At 41.6% G+C, this 18,688-nt stretch overlaps 1 protein-coding gene across 1 annotated transcript in view; it reads left to right on the plus strand.

Annotated features, from left to right (window-relative positions):
• The first annotated feature begins 288 nt into the window (after positions 1 to 288).
• The window catches only part of SRPK1 (SRSF protein kinase 1), an 82,780-nt gene continuing 64,380 nt past the window's right edge, over positions 289 to 18,688 (plus strand). The window contains 2 exon segments of the mRNA XM_089918839.1: positions 289 to 346; positions 349 to 904. Coding sequence (XP_089774965.1) covers positions 304 to 346; positions 349 to 904 — 599 coding nt within the window. The 5' untranslated portion in view covers positions 289 to 303.

Below are 18,688 nucleotides of genomic sequence, written 5' to 3' on the forward strand. Positions count from 1 at the left end.
GGCAACCGCCCGGCAAATAGAACAAAGCTGACCCTGCGAGGCTTCCAAGCTTGGTCCTCAAACACCCCTTGCGTGTATATCCTCGGCGTTATTTCCTTCACCCCTCTTCCCCCAATTCTTTACTGCCGCCCCCCCTTCGCAGGAACAGGTGGTAGGCTCCGCGCTCAACGCGCAGACGCGCGCCGTCGTGGGCGGGGCGGGAACTGGGGGGCGGGGTGTGCGCGGGCTTGGTTTTGGGCCGCGGCGGGAGCTGGAGTCACCGCCAGTGGAGTGCGCAGGCGCCAGGCAGTTACCGGTTTCGCCATGGAGCGGAAAGGTGAGCGGCGGAGCGGCCTCCGCCACGAGGGCATCGGCCGCCGGGGCAAGGCCCGGGTCAACGCCAGGAGCTTAGCCTAAGCGCCGCCGTCCGGTCCCCGGGCGTGCGGCGCCCCTCCACTGAGGTGGCGCCGCCCCTCACCCCCCGCCTCTGGGCAGCCGGTCCGCGCCCCTGAGCTCCGGCGTCCTTCCGCGCCGGCAGTCATCGCCTCTCTTGCCCCGCCAGGCCGGCCCGCCCCTTGGGGCCACTCCAGGGCCCGGCCCTCGGCAGGCGAGGCCGACCCCGGCGCGCCAGCCCCCTGACCCGGCCTGAGCCCCTTCCGGCGTGCCCCGCCTGGGCGCTGCTCAGCGCTCCGTGGGCCGCCAGCCCCCTGAGCGGCCGCCTGGCCGACGCCGCGGCGCTTGCCCCGGAGCCGCCCCTCAGGCAGGCCCCGCACCCGGTCCTCGCGCCCCTGCTGGGTCTCCACCCTCACCTTGGTGTCTTCCTTTCCTCCCCATTCGCCCTTCATCCATCCCTCTCTCCTGCAGTGCTTGCGCTCCAGGCCCGAAAGAAAAGGACCAAGGCCAAGAAGGACAAAGCCCAGAAGAAGTGAGTCTCACCCCCCAACATCCCTTTCTTTGGATTTGCCCCCGCACCTCGTCTCTGGTTTCACGCCTTGAACGTGCACCGGGTTTGGACACCCGGCGGCCGCAGCCACATGGCCTGGGGGCGGCCAAGGAGGGTCGCGCCCCGTGAACCATGTGGGCGGGAGCTTCTGTTGCTGGAGGCCAGGTCTGCGTCTTAGCAGCCCCGCTCCTTCTGGAAAGGGCTGTTGGGAGAGGACCGTAGCCCGACCGGTACCTTACCTTCCCAACTCCAGAGAGGAGGCACAAGCTTCCCGAATTTGAGCCTCCCCACGGAGCTGGTAGATCACTATCAGTTTGTGAACCCTGCTCTCTTTCCATACCTGCTTCGCAGCGTCTTAATTTGCCTCCTCCTTCTGCAGGGTAAGCGGCAGGGAATTCTTGAATGAATTTTCTGTATTTTGGTCTGCCAGCCACACGCTCCCTTTTATAGAGGAGGGCATGGAGCTTTCCCCTGGGTTAGGCAAAACTTCCTGAGCCTGCAGGCGCCTGGCCTTCCTTGCAGTCTGCAGGCAGCCCTCTGGGGTATGCAGCCGGTTTCTGTTGCTGCTTCTCTTTCCCCGGAACCTCAGGTCCTCGCACTGAATGCAGATACCTTCTGGAGTGGGCATCACAGTGGTGACGGGGAAGTTCTTTAGCCAGCGCTGTTGATGATTTTGGCTTGGTGTGTTAAGTGCCACTTGCCGGTTTTTATCAGCAGGATGCATAATCGTGGTTTAGCGCTATTGTGGGAAACACAAAAGTTGGTCAGAACGTCATAGAAACGCCCAGTAGAGGGCTTCTGCAAGTGAGGCTTAGTCTGAAGAACTTTTGTAGTCACATTTAATTGCAGAGGGCCTTGGAAATTGTCTTTTAGACACTTGTACTCAGAAAAAAAAATGCATTATTTTCATGACACTTTTCCATTTCCTTGGATCTACGTGGAGTTGTACACATCTAAGTCTTTCTGAGCTGATAAAACTCATTTCAGAGGCTTTCCTAGGTTTTCTTTCTGAATGATGATACAAGATTCGGGCATGTGTGCGTGTGTGTACGTTTGTGTATTGTTTTCGGCAGCTGCCTAATGTTTCAGGAGAGCAAACGATGACTTCTATCAATAGAGCTAAAGTGGTAGGTGACCTCACCTCTTGCTTCATTTCTATCAACTGTCTTACGAAATTTTTTATTTTCGGAAGTGCTTGGTAACCAGTGCATTTAAATGTGAGTTTATATATGTTTGTGTGTGTATTTAATTTGCCTCTTGATTATCCATGTATGGATGATTCAAAAACCAGTTTTTACTCCCAGATCGGTTTAATGGAAACAGCCAGGAGCTAACCTGGTTCTCCCGTGCAGTGGGAATTTAAATGTTACTCTGTGTGTGTGCGTGCACGAGCGTGCATGCACAGCCTTAGTTTTGTTACTCTCTGTGGAGCTGATATGAATGTGTTATAAAACCATATGTTTTCTGCTGATGTAAGGAGGTGATGATTTTATTATTCACTGTATTATTTAGATTTCATCTGTCCTGGTTTCTCCACTTGGAAATTAACCTTGATATTAGCCTGAATCAGCCTATAATTTGGGAGATAAATATGTATGGGTGATCATATACTTTATTTTTAACACCAGATATTCAGTACTTTGGATTATCTATTTATTTATAATAAGTTTGTTCATTTATTTTTGGCTGCATTGGGTTTTTGTTGCTGTGCGTGGGGTTTCTCTAGTTGCAGCGAGTGGGGGCTACTCTTCGTTGTGGTGTACAGGCTTCTCATTGCGGTGGCTTCTCTTGTTGCAGCAGAGTATGGGCTCTAGGCACGTGGGCTTTAATATTTGGCTCTCGGGCTCTAGAGCGCAGACTCAGTAGTTGTGGCGCAAGGGCTTAGTTGCTCCAAGGCATGTGGGATCTTCCCAGACCAGGGCTCTAACCTGTGTCCCCTGCATTGGCAGGCGGATTCTTAACCACTATGCCACAGGGAAGCCCCGTGGATTATCTGTTTAGACCATATGCTTTATTTGTAAAGCTGAATATATGTACTTTGGATTATCTGTTACTCCTCCCTTCACTACTGTGGGTAACCTAGAGTCACTTGCACAAAAGCAAGTGAGTAGTACAGATAATTAGTTATTTTACTGAATATTTCATCTTGTACAACTTGACTCCTTGAACCACCCCCATTTACTTATAGTTTCAGAGGTGCTTAATTTTTTATTTTGTCTTCAATTAATAGTTTTTCTTGATAATATTACTTTTGTTTTTGGTTTCTCCAGCCTCCTTTTAAGTACTTGAAATGTCTAATTAACTTGGTTAGAGTACTGTGTCAGAAGTTCAAGCCCCACCTGTCTCAGGTAACTTGACTTTATTCCTTGACTCTTGACTGCACTGCTGACTTCTAGTCATTTTGCAAAGGCAAGCTGCTAGTTACCAGGAGATTAGTCAGGGAGAAAGTCTGAGGGAGAAGGGTGCGATAGTTTGGTCTTTGGAGTGAGTCAGATCTGGTTTGAATTCTGATTTTGCTGTGTTTTAGCATTCTGACCTTGGATTACTTAGTTAAGGAAACAGTCTTATATGTTATGACTGGTAGCTCAGTCATAATGAAAACTCATCAGGACTTGAAGTTTAAAAAAACCAAACATTTAAATGAAAAATTTTAGAAATTATGGATGTACAACAGTAAATAACATCCTAGTAATTTAGTCATGGTGTGGAACAGGTGGAAAGGATTTTCAGTCCCCTGATTTTGTAGATCTTAAAACTAGAATCTACATACTTTAAATAATATTCCCATGGAGGTGAACCAGTTTGTAGCAGTGTCAAAACTGGAATCCAGGGCTCCTGCCCTCCAGCTCAGTGCTCTTTAGGATTTATTTCCTTTGGGTTCTTTTACTGTGCTGAAAGATCTGACTTTGGGGATTTTTAGTTGTCTTTAGTAGTTTTATTTGAAGAATTCCTTCTCCATTTCAGTTTTTCCGACACTGTACTCTTATTTACTAACATTAACTAGTTGGTGATAATCTCTATTTTACCTTACAGATAAGGCAATTGAGATTTGCCAGATTACTCCCCTAGAAAATTTAAAGCTAGGTTTCTAACCCAGATCTGACATACCCCAAAGCCCTGGACACTAACCATTGCTGTCTCCAAGTGACAATTCCTTTTGGTGTATCTGAGGACAAATAAGAATAGAGGCTGAGTGAACAGAGGCTTGTGAATAAGGGACCTCAGGATGCATGGGTGTTTAGGTACACTTTCATGGCCCATTGGGTATGTCTCTTAAAGGGTACAACGTTATATCTCCCTTTGAGCATTCAGTTTTCAATGTGTATATCAAGAGCTGTGTGCCTTCATCTGTTTGTCATAGGTTTTTATAATTTAAGACAATTTATGTATGCTTTTTTTTTTAAGATGATTTATTTATTTTATTTATTTTTGGCTGCATTGGGTCTTAGTTGCAGGATGTGGGATCTTCGTTGAGGTGTGCGGGCTTCTCTCTAATTGTGGCGCACAGGCTCCAGGGTGGGTGGGCTCTGTAGTCTGTGGCATGCAGGCTCTCTAGTTGAGGCACGTGAGCTCAGTAGTTGTGGCATGTGGGCTTAGTTGCCCCCTGGCATGTGGGATCTTAGTTCCCTGACCGGGGATTGAACCCTCATCCCCTGCATTGTTAGGTGGATTATCTACCACTGGACCACCAGGGAAGTCCCTTTGTCTGCTTTCAAGATTGTTTCTATGGAATATAATTCCAGAATGGATTTCATATCTAATAATTTTACTAAAATAAAGGGATTGAGAAGTGGGAAATGGGGGTACAGTTTTAAATAGGGTGATGGAGGACACATTGATAAGGTGACACTTGAAGGAGTGACACTTGAAGGGCTGCTCTAGCCAGAATATTAAGAGTGGGAATATTCTTCTAGCTCCTGCTTAGCCACCAGAACTGGACAGTATTACTTGAAAAAGCTTCCCAAAGACGGTAACCTATAAGGTGTCTTGTTTTGATTTCTTTTATTACTAAAGGTTGACCATTTGGAGGATATATTTATTGACCTGCTACTATCTTTTGTCCATTTTTATGTTGGATTGTTGATCATTTTCTTGATATTAAGAGCTATTTATTAAGAATATACCTTTTGGGGCTTCCCTGGTGGCGCAGTGGTTGAGAGTCCGCCTGCTGAGGCAGGGGACACGGGTTCGTGCCCTGGTCCAGGAAGATCCCACATGCCGCGGAGCGGCTGGGCCCGTGAGCCATGGCCGCTGAGCCTGTGCGTCCGGAGCCTGTGCTGCGCAACAGGAGAGGCCACAGCAGTGAGAGGCCCGTGTACCGCAAAAAAAAAGAATATACCTTTTGTTATGTGACAGATTTGTACTTCTCAGCTTGTTAGCCTTTCAAATTACATTTATAGTGTGTTTTTGACATAAATTAATTTTTTTTAATGTGGCTAATCTGTTTCTTCGCTTTTTACCTTTGAAATTTTTGATGTCAACTTTCCTATCTTTAAAAAAAGTTGCATTTTTAACTTTGTGTGTTTCCATTAAAGTATGTACTTTCAAAATTATGTACTGCTAGAATTGCATTTTAGAATTGCTCTTAGAAATATTTTCTTGTCTTCTTTTCTTTCTCAGTAAGTTTATGTACGTTAGTAAATTTTATTTGCATTAGTGTTTCTTCTACAGTGAGGCCCAGAGGCTTGCCAGTTTACCATGTTTCTTTAGATTACTACTTGAAACCAGCAACTTGTTGAAGTGCTAAAAGTGGTGGGTGTTTAGGAACTCCTATATTAAAAGTGAAAAAAACAGTTCACAGAAAGATAGACAAGTTGAAAAGGCAGTGGGGCTATGTACCAGATGAAGGAACAAGATAAAACCCCAGGAAAAACAAGTAAATGAAGTGGAGATAGGCAACCTTCCAGAAAAAGAATTCAGAATAATGATAGTGAAGATGATCCAGGACCTCGGAAAAAGAATGGAGGCAAAGATCAAGAAGATGCAAGAAATGTTTAACAAAGACCTAGAAGAATTAAAGAACGAACAAACAGAGATGAACAGTACAATAACTGAAATGAAAAATACACTAGAAGGAATCAGTAGCAGAATAACTGAGGCAGAAGAACGGATAAGTGACCTGGAAGACAGAATGGTGGAATTCACTGCTGTGGAACAGAATAAAGAAAAAAGAATGAAAAGAAATGAAGATAGCCTAAGAGACCTCTGGGACAACGTTAAATGCAACAACATTCGCATTATAGGGGTCCCAGAAGGAGAAGAGAGAGAGAAAGGACCCGAGAAAACATTTGAAGAGATTATAGTTGAAAACTTCCCTAACATGGGAAAGGAGATAGCCACCCAAGTCCAGGAAGTGCAGCAAGTCCCATACAGGATTAACCCAAGGAGAAACGTGCTGAGACACATAGTAATCAAATTGGCAAAAATTAAAGACAAAGAAAAATTATTGAAAGCAGCAAGGGAAAAATGACAAATAACATACAAGGGAACTCCCATGAGATTAACAGCTGATTTCTCAGCAGAAACTCTGCAAGCCAGAAGGGAGTGGCGTGATATTCTTAAAGTGATGAAAGGGAAGAACCTACAACCAACATTACTCTACCCGGCAAGGATCTCATTCAGATTCGATGGAGAAATCAAAAGCTTTACAGAGAAGCAAAAGCTAACAGAATTCAGCACCACCAAACCAGCTCTACAACAAATGCTAAAGGAACTTCTCTAAGTGGGAAACACAAGAGAAGAAAAGGACCTACAAAAACAAACCCAAAACAATTAAGAAGATGGTCACGGGAACATACACATCAATAATTACCTTAAATGTGAATGGATTAAATGCTCCAACCAAAGGCATAGGCTTGCTGAATGGACACAAAAACAAGACCCATATATATGCTGTCTACAAGAGACCCACTTCAGACCTAGGGACACATTCGGACTGAAAGTGAGGGGATGGAGAAAGATATTCCATGTAGATGGAAATGAAAAGAAAGCTGGAGTAGCAATACTCATATCAGGTAAAATAGACTTTCAGGTAAAGAATGTTACAAGAGACAAGGAAGGACACTACATAATGATCAAGGGATGAATCCAAGAAGAAGATACAACAAGTATAAATATATATGCACCCAACACAGGAGCACCTGAATACGTAAGGCAACTGCTAACAGCTATAAAAGAGGAAATCAACAGTAACACAATAATAGTGGGGAACTTTAACACCTCACTTACACCAGTGGACAGATCGTCCAAACAGAAAATTAATGAGAAAACACAAGCTTTAAATGATACAATAGACCACATAGATTTAATTGATATTTATAGGACATTCCATCCAAAAACAGCAGATTACACTTTCTTCGCAAGTGCACATGGAACATTCTCCAGGACAGATCACATCTTGGGTCACAAATCAAGCCTCAGTAAATTTAAGAAAATTTAAATCAAGCATCTTTTCTGACCACAACGCTATGAGATTAGAAATCGATTACAGGGAAAAAAATGTAAAAAACACAAACACATGGAGGCTAAACAATATGTTACTAAATAACCAAAAGATCACTGTGAAGAAATCAAAGAGGAAATCAGAAAATACCTAGAGACAAATGACAATGAAAACACAACGATCCAAAACCTATGGGATGCAGCAAAAGCAGTTATAAGAGGGAAGATTATAGTAATACAAGCCTACGTCAAGAAACAAGAAAAATCTCAAAGAATGTAACCTTACACCTAAAGGAACTAGAGAAAGAAGAAAAAACAAAAGCCAAAGTTAGCAGAAGGAAAGAAATCATAAAGATCAGAGTAGAAACAAAGAAAACAGTAGCAAAGATCAATAAAACTAAAAGCTGGTTCTTTAAGAAGATAAACAAAATTGGTAAACCATTAGCCAGACTCATCAAGAAAAAAGAGGGAGAGGGCTCAAATCAATAAAATTAGAAATGAAAAAGGAAAAGTAACAACTGACACTGCAGAAATACAAAGCATCCTGAGAGACTGCTAGAAGCAACTGTGCCAATAAAATGGACAACATGGAAGAAATGGATAAATTCTCAGAAAGGTAAAATCTTCCAAGACTGAACCAGGAAGAAATAGAAGATATAAACAGACCAATCACAAGTAACGAAATTGAAACTGTGATTAAAAATCTTCCAGCAAACAAAAGTCCAGGACCAGATGGCTTTACAGGTGAATTCTATCAAACATATAGGGAAGAGCTAACACCCATCCTTCTCAAACTCTTCCAAAAAATTGCAGAGGAAAGAACCCTACCAAACTCATTCTATGAGGCCCTGATACCAAAACGAGACAAAGATACAACAAAAAAAGAAAATTACAGACCAATATCACTGATCAATATAGATGCAAAAATCCTCAACAAAATACTAGCAAACAGAATCCAACAACACGTTAAAAGGATCATACACCATGATCAAATGGGATTTATCCCAGGGATGCAAGGATTCTTCAATATACGCAAATCAATCAGTGTGGTACATCATATTAACAAATTGAAGAAAACCCATATGATCATCTCAATAGATGCAGAAAAAGCTTTTGACAAAATTCAACACCCATTTATGATAAAAACTCTCCAGAAAGTGGGCATAGAGGGAATCTACCTCAAGATAATAAAGGCCATATATGACAAAACCACAGCAAACATCATTCTCAATGGTGAAAAACTGAGAGCATTTCCTCTAAGATCAGGAACAAGACAAGGATGTCCACTCTCGCCACTATTATTCAACATAGTTTTGGAAGTCCTAGTGACGGCAATCAGAGAAGAAAAAGAAATAAAGGGAATGCAAATCGGAAAAGAGAAGATAAAACTGTCACTGTTTGCAGATGACATGATACTATACATAGAGAATCCTAAAGATGCCACCAGAAAACTACTAGAGCTAATCAATGAATGTGGTAAAGTTGCAGGATACAAAATTAATGCACAGAAGTCTCTTGCATTCCTGTACATTAATGATGAAAAATCTGAAAGAGAAATTAAGGAAACTCTCCCATTTACCATTGCAACAAAAAGAATAAAATACCTAGGAATAAACCTACCTAGGGAGACGAAAGACCTGTACGCAGAAAACTATAAGACACTGATGAAAGAAATTAAGGATGATACCAACAGGTGGAGAGATATACCATGTTCTTGGATTGGAAGAATCAATATTGTGAAAATGACTCTACTACCCAAAGCAATCTATAGATTCAATGAAATCCCTATCAAATTACCAATGGCGTTTTTTTATGGAACTAGAACAAAAAATCTTAAAATTCGTATGGAGACACAAAAGACCCCGACTAGCCAAAGCAGCCTTGAGGGAAAAAAATGGAGCTGGAGGAATCAGACTCCCTGACTTCAGACTATATTACAAAGCTACAGTAATCAAGACAATATGGTACTGGCACAAAAAACAGAAATATAGATCAATGGAACAAGATAGAAAGCCCAGAGATAAACCCACGCACCTATGGTCAACTAATCTATGACAAAGGAGGCAAGCGTATACAATGGAGAAAAGACAGTGTCTTCAATAAGTGGTGCTGGAAAAACTGGGCAGCTACATGTAAAAGAATGAAATTAGAACACTCCCTAACACCATACACAAAAATAAACTGAAAATGGATTAGAGACCTAAATGTAAGGCTGGACACTATAAAACTCTTAGAGGAAAACATAGGAAGAACACTCTCTGACATAAATCACAGCAAGATCTTTTTTGATCCACCTCCTAGAGTAATGGAAATAAAAACAAAAATAAACAAATGGGATCTAATGAAACTTAAAAGCTTTTGTAAAGCAAAGGAAACTACAAACAAGATGAAAAGACAACCCTCAGAATGGGCGAAAATATTTGCAAACAAATCAACGGACAAAGGATTAGTCTCCAAAATATATAAACAGCTCATGCAGCTCAATATTAAAAAAACAACCCAATCCAAAAATGGGCAGAAGACCTAAATAGACATTTCTCCAAAGGAGACATACAGATGGCCAAGAAGCACATGAAAAGCTGCTCAACATCACTAATTATTAGAAGAATACAAATCAAAACTACAGTGAGGTATCACCTCAAAGCAGTTAGAATGGGCATCATCAAAAAATCTACAAACAACAAATGCAGGAGAGGGTGTGGAGAAAAGGGAACCCTCTTGCAGTGTTGGTAGAAATGTAAATTGATACAGTTACTATGGAGAACAGTATGGAGGTTCCTTAAAAAACTAAAAATAGAATTACCATATGACCCAGCAGTCCCACTACTGGGCATATACCCAGAGAAAACCATAATTCAGAAAGGCACATGCACCCCAATATTCATTGCAGCTAACTGTTTACAATAGGCAGGTCATGAAAGCAACCTCTATGCCCATTGACGGAGGAATGGATAAAGAAGATGTGGTACATATATACATTGGAATATTAGCCATAAAAAGGAATGAAATTGGGTCATGTATAGAGACGTGGATGAACCTAGAGACTGTCATACAGAGTGAAGTAAGTCAGAAAGAGAAAAAGAAATATCGTATGTTAACGTATATATGTGGAACGTAGAAAAATGGTACAGATGAACTGGTTTGCAGGGCAGAAATTGAGACACAGATGTAGAGAACAAACGTATGGACACCATGGGGGGAAGGCAGCAGGGGGTGGGGGTGGGAGTGTGACGAATTGGGAGATTGGGATTGACATATAGACACTAATATGTATAAAATGGATAACTAGTAAGAACCTGCTGTATTAAAAAAAGTTTTTTTTTTCTTAAAAATGAAAAGACAGGCTGGTCAACTAAAATCTATTTTTACTCAAGTTTTTAGACCTGGTAGGATAACTGCAGCAAGCTTTTTTGTTTTTTACCCACCTTAGATAGACTTTTGCCTGGTGTTCCCCAGGTCCTGTCTACCACTAATGCTGGTTTGGGGACTAAGTTCATTTTTATATTGGCTGAAGCATTTTAATGGTTCTCTCACTGTAACTGAATTAATCCCAAGCAGATAAGAAAATTCAGAAAGCTAGGAGTTTTTTTTTTTAAGTCTTCCTTTCCAGGTACAATGCAAGTAATAATTTAGTTAAAGAGAAATAGATACCTAAATATATTTATAATCTTACAGTTTTTTCATCGAATTTAAGATGCTGTTTTTTAATTCACCATTTTATGTACTACTAAGAAAAAAATACTACCAATTAACCTTATACACCATTTACTGTAAGATGTGTCTTGATTTCAGAGATGTAAAATGGTGGGAGACATTTTCATGTTTGAGTTTGTGAAATGCAGTAATTCCAAGATTGTGCAGAATTGACAGCATGATTTTTTTTTGCGGTACGGGGACCTCTCACTGTTGTGGCCTCTCCCGTTGCGGAGCACAGGATCCGGACGCACAGGCTTAGTGGCCATGGCTCACGGGCCCAGCCGCTCCGCAGCATGTGGGATCTTCCCGGACCGGGGCATGAACCTGTGTCCCCTGCATCAGCAGGCGGACTCTCAACCACTGCGCCACCAGGGAAGCCCGTGATTGTCTTTTTAAAAGCTTTGTTGTGGAAATTTTCAAATATGTATGAAATGAGAGAAAATGGCAAAATAAACTTGCATATATCCACCTTAACTTCCAGCAGTTATCAGCTATGGCTGATGTTGTTTCATCTATTGATACATCTTCTCCTACTCCCCTCCATCTTATTTTAAAGCAAACCCTAGACATTATCATCTTGTAAGATAGGGACTCTTAATTTTTAAAAATATAACTACAGTACTATTATGACACCTAAAATTTTTTAACACAAGTTGATATCAAATATCCAACTTTGCCATTGTTTTAAAAGTCTCTCTAGTCTTTTTATCTATAAGTTCTGCATAGTTTTTGTTTTTTTTTTCTTTGCAAACTTTAAAAAATTAATTTATTTCTTTTTGGCTGCGTTGGGTCTTCATTGCTGCGTGGGGGCTTTCTGTCGTTGCGGCGAACGGGGGCTAATCTTCCTTGTGGTGCGCAGGCTTCTCATTGCGGCGGCTTCTCTTGCTGTGGAGAACGGGCTTCAGTAGTTGTGGCACGTGGACTCAGTAGCTGTGACTCACGGGCTGTAGAGCTCAGGCTCAGAAGTTGTGGCGCATGGGCTTAGTTGCTCTGTGGCATATGGGATCTTCCCAGACCAGGGATCGAACCCATGTCCCCTGCATTGGCAGGCGGATTCTTAACAACTGTGCCACCAGGGAAGTCCCTGCAAATTTTTTGCTAGACAGCTTCATTGGTGGTGGTGTATACTTCTATCAGATGGCACCTACTGTTTGGTTGACTCTTTATTTGTGATGTTAGTGGCCTTTGATTATTGCCTAGATCCCTGATTTTATTTGGGGTTGCAAAATGGTAGTATTCTATTATTCTTTAATTTATTAATTGTAATACTTGTGTAAACAGAAACTTTATCTCTTCTGTTTGCTTATCTAGGGAGAGACTTCATGTGTATGACAGACTGGATAAATACTTTATACTTTCCAGTTTTAAAAATAATGAGCTGGGTTCCTAGCATCCTCCAAAATGACCAATAAGATTTATTTGATTATGAACACACAGATTTAAACATATTTGTGGTTCAGTCCATTGTAGTTTTGTTTTTGTTTTGTACAGCTTTATGGAGGTATAGTTTATATACCATAAAATTCACCTGTTTAAAGTGTACAATTGAGTGATTTTCAGTATGTTCACAGAGTCGTGCAACCTTCACCATGATCTAGTAGGTTTGAAATATATCCATCACCTCAGAAAGAAACGCTGTACCCGTTTGCAGTCAGTCCTCATTACCCCCCATGCTACCCGACCTCCAACCATAGGCAACCACCAATCTACTTTCTATCTCTATGGATTTGCTTAGGCTGGATATTTCATATAAATGGAATTGTACAATATGTGGTCTGTTGTGACTGGCTTCTTTTACTTAGCATGTTTTTAATGCTCATGCATTTTGTAGCATGTATAGTTATTTTTATTGATTGTCCTATCCTTGGCCAGTTGGAGTCCCTTCATGATGGCCCTTGAGTCATTTGTCTCAGCCTGAGACATCTTTGATAGCTTTTTGCTATCTGGTGTGACAGTTTGTCCAGACTTGTACATTTTCTGCCCCAGTCAAAGAAATAGACCTTTCTCTAAGAAGCCTTTTAGTGGGAAATGACATTTGGAGATCACAATCTGGGCACTTAAGGTGCTTATTTCTACTGAGTTAGTCATTGTTTCTAGGCCTTTTTTGTGGTTAATTAGGAAATAAGTTGAAGTTGTGTTTTTTCTCTTTTTTTTTTTGCGGTACGCGGGCCTCTCACCACTGTGGCCTCTCCCGCTGCGGAGCACAGGCTCCGGACCCGCAGGCTCAGCGGCCATGGCTCACGGGACCAGCCGCTCCGCGGCACGCGGGATCCTCCCAGACCCGGGCACGAACCCGCGTCCCCTGCATCGGCAGGCGGACTCTCAACCACTGCGCCACCGGGGAAGCCCTGTTTTTTCTCTTAAAAAAAAAAAAAAAAAATCATGAGTTCAAGTTATACTTAAAAATCAAATTAAATGACCCAGGGACTTTCCTCATCTTCTTTGATTTTACATCTCTATCTCCTTTCTCCCACGTTGAAAACCCCAGTTCTTAACAGCACCAACATGGTTATTCATTTTCTTTTCCCACAGTATAAATACAGAATAGTCTGAGAATGACAATGTCAACACTACAACCAATAGTATGATTACTGAGGAAAGCTAATGATTTCTTCTTATTGTTCTTCTTAGGGCATAGTATTTCAATAGGGATGTAGAGTCAAATTACTGAATTTTAAAGTTATGTGAGCTAGTTCCTTGCTGTGTGATTATGTTACCACCTGGTACACAGATTCATTTGTTTAACTTTTGCTTTCATTTTACATCTTTGGCTTTTTTAAATCTTGTAGAATTTGGGTCATCTGTGTTCTTAGTTTAAAATGAATATTGAAAATATAGTAATTTGTGATTGTGTTGATTTATTTTTAGTATATGGCTTCTGAAGCATACTATCAGTAAGCCAAAAGGGAATGGTGGTTATTAGAATGTATGGAGTGGGCTTTCTCATCTGTCCTGTGAGAAGATGAGTTGTGTTACCAGATCTTTAGATTTTTTGAGAGACCCTGGAAATCTTGGTTTTTATGTGCTTCTCAACAACTATTTTGATTTTTTTTTTTTAAACCATTATAAACAGAAGTTCAGGGGCAGGATTTTACAGCCTGCAGTTTGTAATCTCTGCTGTAGAATCTTCAGGGTGAGAGTTAGTTACTAATTGGCCTAATTATTAGGTCTAATACTATCTCTAGCCCTTCCCCTTAAAGTTATAGTAAACACAGTTGTGGAAGAGATCTGTGGTTCTGTGTACCTCTTCCTGGAAGATTAACTTTGGGAATTTCAAAAAGATCCATGCGATTAGCTGTGAAGACCAGAGTATCTAGTTTTTCAACTACTTTAACAAGGAATGCTTTCAGAAAGTTGTCAGAAACCACAAAATAAGTTAACTGTACTTTGTTCATTTTCAGAGAAGTATAGTAGCACTGGACACAGAAGTTAGTTGGCAGGAGCTAGATAAATAAAAATCATATTCATTTGTATCATGATGAAGCCTTTGGTTATATGGATGAAGGTTAAGGCCAGGTATAATTCATTGCTATTGAGTAATAAATTCCTTGGTGGCTTACATGCTTTGCATAATAGGTATTTAAAGATTGCTTATCAAAAAGTTTGAGAACATTTGATATATATTTTAGCCACTATATAAGAATTGTCACCAGTATAAGAGTTGTCATCAATGGGCTGAAGTTTGGTGTTGGTACCATGAGTCATGTTGATGACCTTTATATATTATTTAATTTACTCAAATTCTAACTTCTTTGTTCTGAGTGATTAGGCATTTTAAACAATGCTACCCATTCTTTTGGGGGTGGTCTTGTGAACTTTTGTTTCCTGAAATACTAAGGTGGCCTTATGTTGTAATTAATATAAAGGTAATTTATGGGCAACTGTATCTTCTCATTCACTTTGTTCTTGATTGTGGTGCTGCCCTTCAGCCTGTGAAGGACCTTGAATGTCATTTAAGCCAAGCAGTTTGACCACAGATGTCAGATTCTGTCTATACGTGAGCTTGGTGGCAAGCTCCCTTGATACTCCTTTTCTCTTCTATGACTACCTATGCCTTTGAGAATAGATTTTGCAGGAATTGTATGTTGCATATTTCTTGCTAGTATTAGGAATATAACGAGAGGGCTTCCCAGGTGGCACAGTGGTTAAGTATCCGCCTGCCAGTGCCGGGGACACGGGTTCGATCCCTGGTCTGGGAAGATCCCACATGCTGCACAGCAGCTAAGCCCATACGCCACAACTACTGAGCCTGCGCTCTAGAAGCCTGCGAGCCACAACCACTGAGCCCATGTGCTACAACTACTGAAGCCCGTGTGCCTAGAGCCCATGCTCTGCAACAAGAGAAGCCACTGCAATGAGAAGCCTGCGCACCGCAACGAAAAAGAGTCCCCGCTCGCCATAACTAGAGAAAGTCCGTGCACAGAACGAAGACCCAATGCAGCCAAAAATAAATAAATAAAATAAATTAAAAAAAAAATAGAATATAATGAGATAAATTAGCTAACTTAGCTCATGTTGTAGGTGGAAGGATAGAATAGGTATATGCTCAAATACTGTTTATTAAAAAAGAGCTTGTTTTCTTGAATCACACAGTCCCAGGTTCCAGCTTGCCTCCAACATGGTTGTTGGATGAACTTGGACAATATCATTTGACTTCCTTGAGTCTGAGTTGCCTTATCTGCAGATGGCGAGATTCTGATGCTGAAATTGTACGTGCATGCCTAGCTCAGTACTCAGCTAGGAGTATAGTGCTTTGGTGACTACTCCCATGCTCATGCTTCCTTCCTTAGCTAAAATGGGTTTACCCTTGACTTTTATGTAACATTTCTTATTACTATTCATGTGTTGAACTAATGGTTTTAACTCACCTGTTGGTATTTCCTATACATATGTATCAGGTCTAGTTTGGGTTAGAGTCCCTAAAGATCAGGGATAGTTTATATTTAATTATGTGTATATATCATCTGATAAATTTAGGCACTCAAATTTTTGTTTCAATGCTGCCAAACCCTAGATCCTAGGATTACTGAGTTGAGATTACTACTTGAGTATGCCTCAGAAATTAAATTCAGTTTGTCAGTTTGCAAAAGAAAGAAATTATCTGTCAGGAAAGATACATATGGAAAAGGTTGTGGGAGAAATTTAGCATTTATTGAGCTCCACTGTGTGTAGGTCCTGCAACTTAAAATAGTATCTAATTAAATTTTTGCATCAGGTTAGGTACTCCAGAAGGAATACAAAAATGACTTAGAGTGAAGGGGACTTCCCTGGTGGTGCAGTCGTTAAGAATTTGCCTACCAGTGCAGGGGACACAGGTTCGATCCCTGGTCCAGGAAGGTCCCACATGCTGCAGAGCAACTAAGCCCGTGCATCACAACTACTGGGCTTGCGCTCTAGAGCCTGAGAGCCACAACTACTGAGCCCGTGCGCCACAACTACTGAAGCCCGCGTGCCTGGAGCCTGTGCTCCGCAACAAGAGATGCCACTGCAATGAGAAGCCCGCGCACCACAATGAAGAGTAGCCTCCATTTGCGCAACTAGAGAAAACCCGCGTGCAGCAACGAAGACCCAATGCAGCCAAAAATAAATTAATTAATTAAAAAAATAGAGTTAAGCCTTCTCCTCAAGGGGATTTCTTAAGGGAGATAAGTACACAAATATGATTTTCTTCTAGTCTCTATTAGTTTGCTCTGGTTACTGAACAAAGTACCACAATCTGGGTGGCTTAGACAACAGAAATTTATTGTTTCACACTTCTGGAGCATAGAAGTCTGAAATGAAGTTGTCAGCAGGGTTGAAGATGGCCATCTTCTCCTTGTATCTCTGCATCATCTTCCCTCTATGTGTTTTAGTCTGTGTCCAAATTTCCTCTTTTTATAAGGACACTAGTCATATTGGATCAGGACTCATCCTAGACCTCATTTTACCTTGATCACTTCTATGAAGATCCTATCTCCAAACAGTCACATTCTGAGAAACTGGAAGTTAGGACTCCAATGTGTCTTTTTGGGGGGGCACAGTTGAACCCATAACACAGTCCGTAGAAGAGTTCTCTGCATTAGGAGATCCTACAATTATTCATTCCCCAAGGCAGGGAGAAATAGAAGACTGAAATTTACATGTAAGTAAACTAGAGTTTCTAAGGTGCTTTTTCCAGTCAGCTTTTTTTTTTTTTGTTAACTTATTTATTTATTTGGCTGTGCCGGGCCTTAGTTGCAGCACACAGGATCTTTGTTGCAGCGTGTGGGCTCTTCAGTTGAGGCATGTGAACTCTTAGTTGTGGCATGCGGGATCTAGTTGCCTGACCAGGGATGGAACCCAGGCCCCCTGCATTGGGAGCGCAGAGCCTTAGCCACTGGACCATTAGGAAAGTTCCTCCAGTCAGCTTTTAGTTTGTCTTTTGAAGCCAAATCATTTCTAAGACCCAAACACATCATCTTCAAATCAGTTATTCCTCCTGAGTTTCCGTTTTATTTTATTTATTTATTTATTTGGCTGTGTTTGGTCTTCGTTTCTGTGCGAGGGCTTTCTCTAGTTGTGGCAAGCAGGGGCCACTCTTCATCGTGGTGTGCGGGCCTCTCACTGTCGCGGCCTCTCTTGCTGTGGGGCACAGGCTCCAGATGCGCAGGCTCAGTAGTTGTGGCTCACGGGCCCAGTTGCTCCGCGGCACGTGGAATCTTCCCAGACCAGGGCTCGAACCTGTGTCCCCTACATTGGGAGGCACATTCTCAACCACTGCGCCACCAGGGAAGCCCCTCAGTTTTATTTTTGAATCATTCCAGATAAAACTCTAGCATTTCTTACCTCTTTACTAAAACGTCACAACCCTATTTAAAATGTCAGCATACTCTGTCCCCTTACCTCTTTAAATTTTTCTTTATAGCCCCTCTCATAGCCTGACATTATAGAACATCTATCTCCTTGAGAGACGTTGAGAGAGGACTTCGATGGGACTTGCTGTCCCAACTTTAGCTATTCACCGGCAGAAACTCAAAACCCGGATAGATTCAGATAAATTAGGGCTATTTTTTGTCACCTTGTGCTAGTATGATGAAGACCAGGGAGTCTTTTTTTTTTTTTTTTTCCCTCACAGCTGCATTTCCAGTGCCTGGAAAGGTATCTGACATACCTATAGGCACTCGGTAAAAATAAGTTAAATAAGTAAATAGATGTTTGCTTGTTTCTTTTCCGTTATTTCCTACATGCAATGCTAAAATTTATGTATCAGGTACTGATATAGAATAAACATAACCTCTGTGTTCGCCACGAGGTAGATGTTTTTCTGCCCTCGTTTTACGTACCGGGCAACTGAAGCACAGAGAGCTTCTTGAATTAGCAGTTCATCCAAAGTCATGGTGCTCTGGTAGACTATGGAACCAGGATCAAACCTAACTCCTGACACCAGAGACTGTGGCTATGTCTCCTGCATCTTTGCTTTCCAGTCCTCCTACATTTTTACCACCTTCTTGTCAGAAGAATTTTTCTAAAGCACTACTTCTGCTTAAATTTCTTGATGATTTCCTTCTACATAATACACTTCAACACTTGACATTTAATATTCTTCACAGTCTAGTTCCATTAGGGGATTGGTTGGAGGTGGGGTGGAGTGTAATGGTCTTCAATTGAAGA

Source organism: Delphinapterus leucas, chromosome 10 (genome assembly GCF_059928025.1).
Source record: "Delphinapterus leucas isolate spDelLeu-1000000601 "Yukka" chromosome 10, BTC_Dleu_Yukka2, whole genome shotgun sequence".
NCBI lineage: Eukaryota > Metazoa > Chordata > Mammalia > Artiodactyla > Monodontidae > Delphinapterus > Delphinapterus leucas.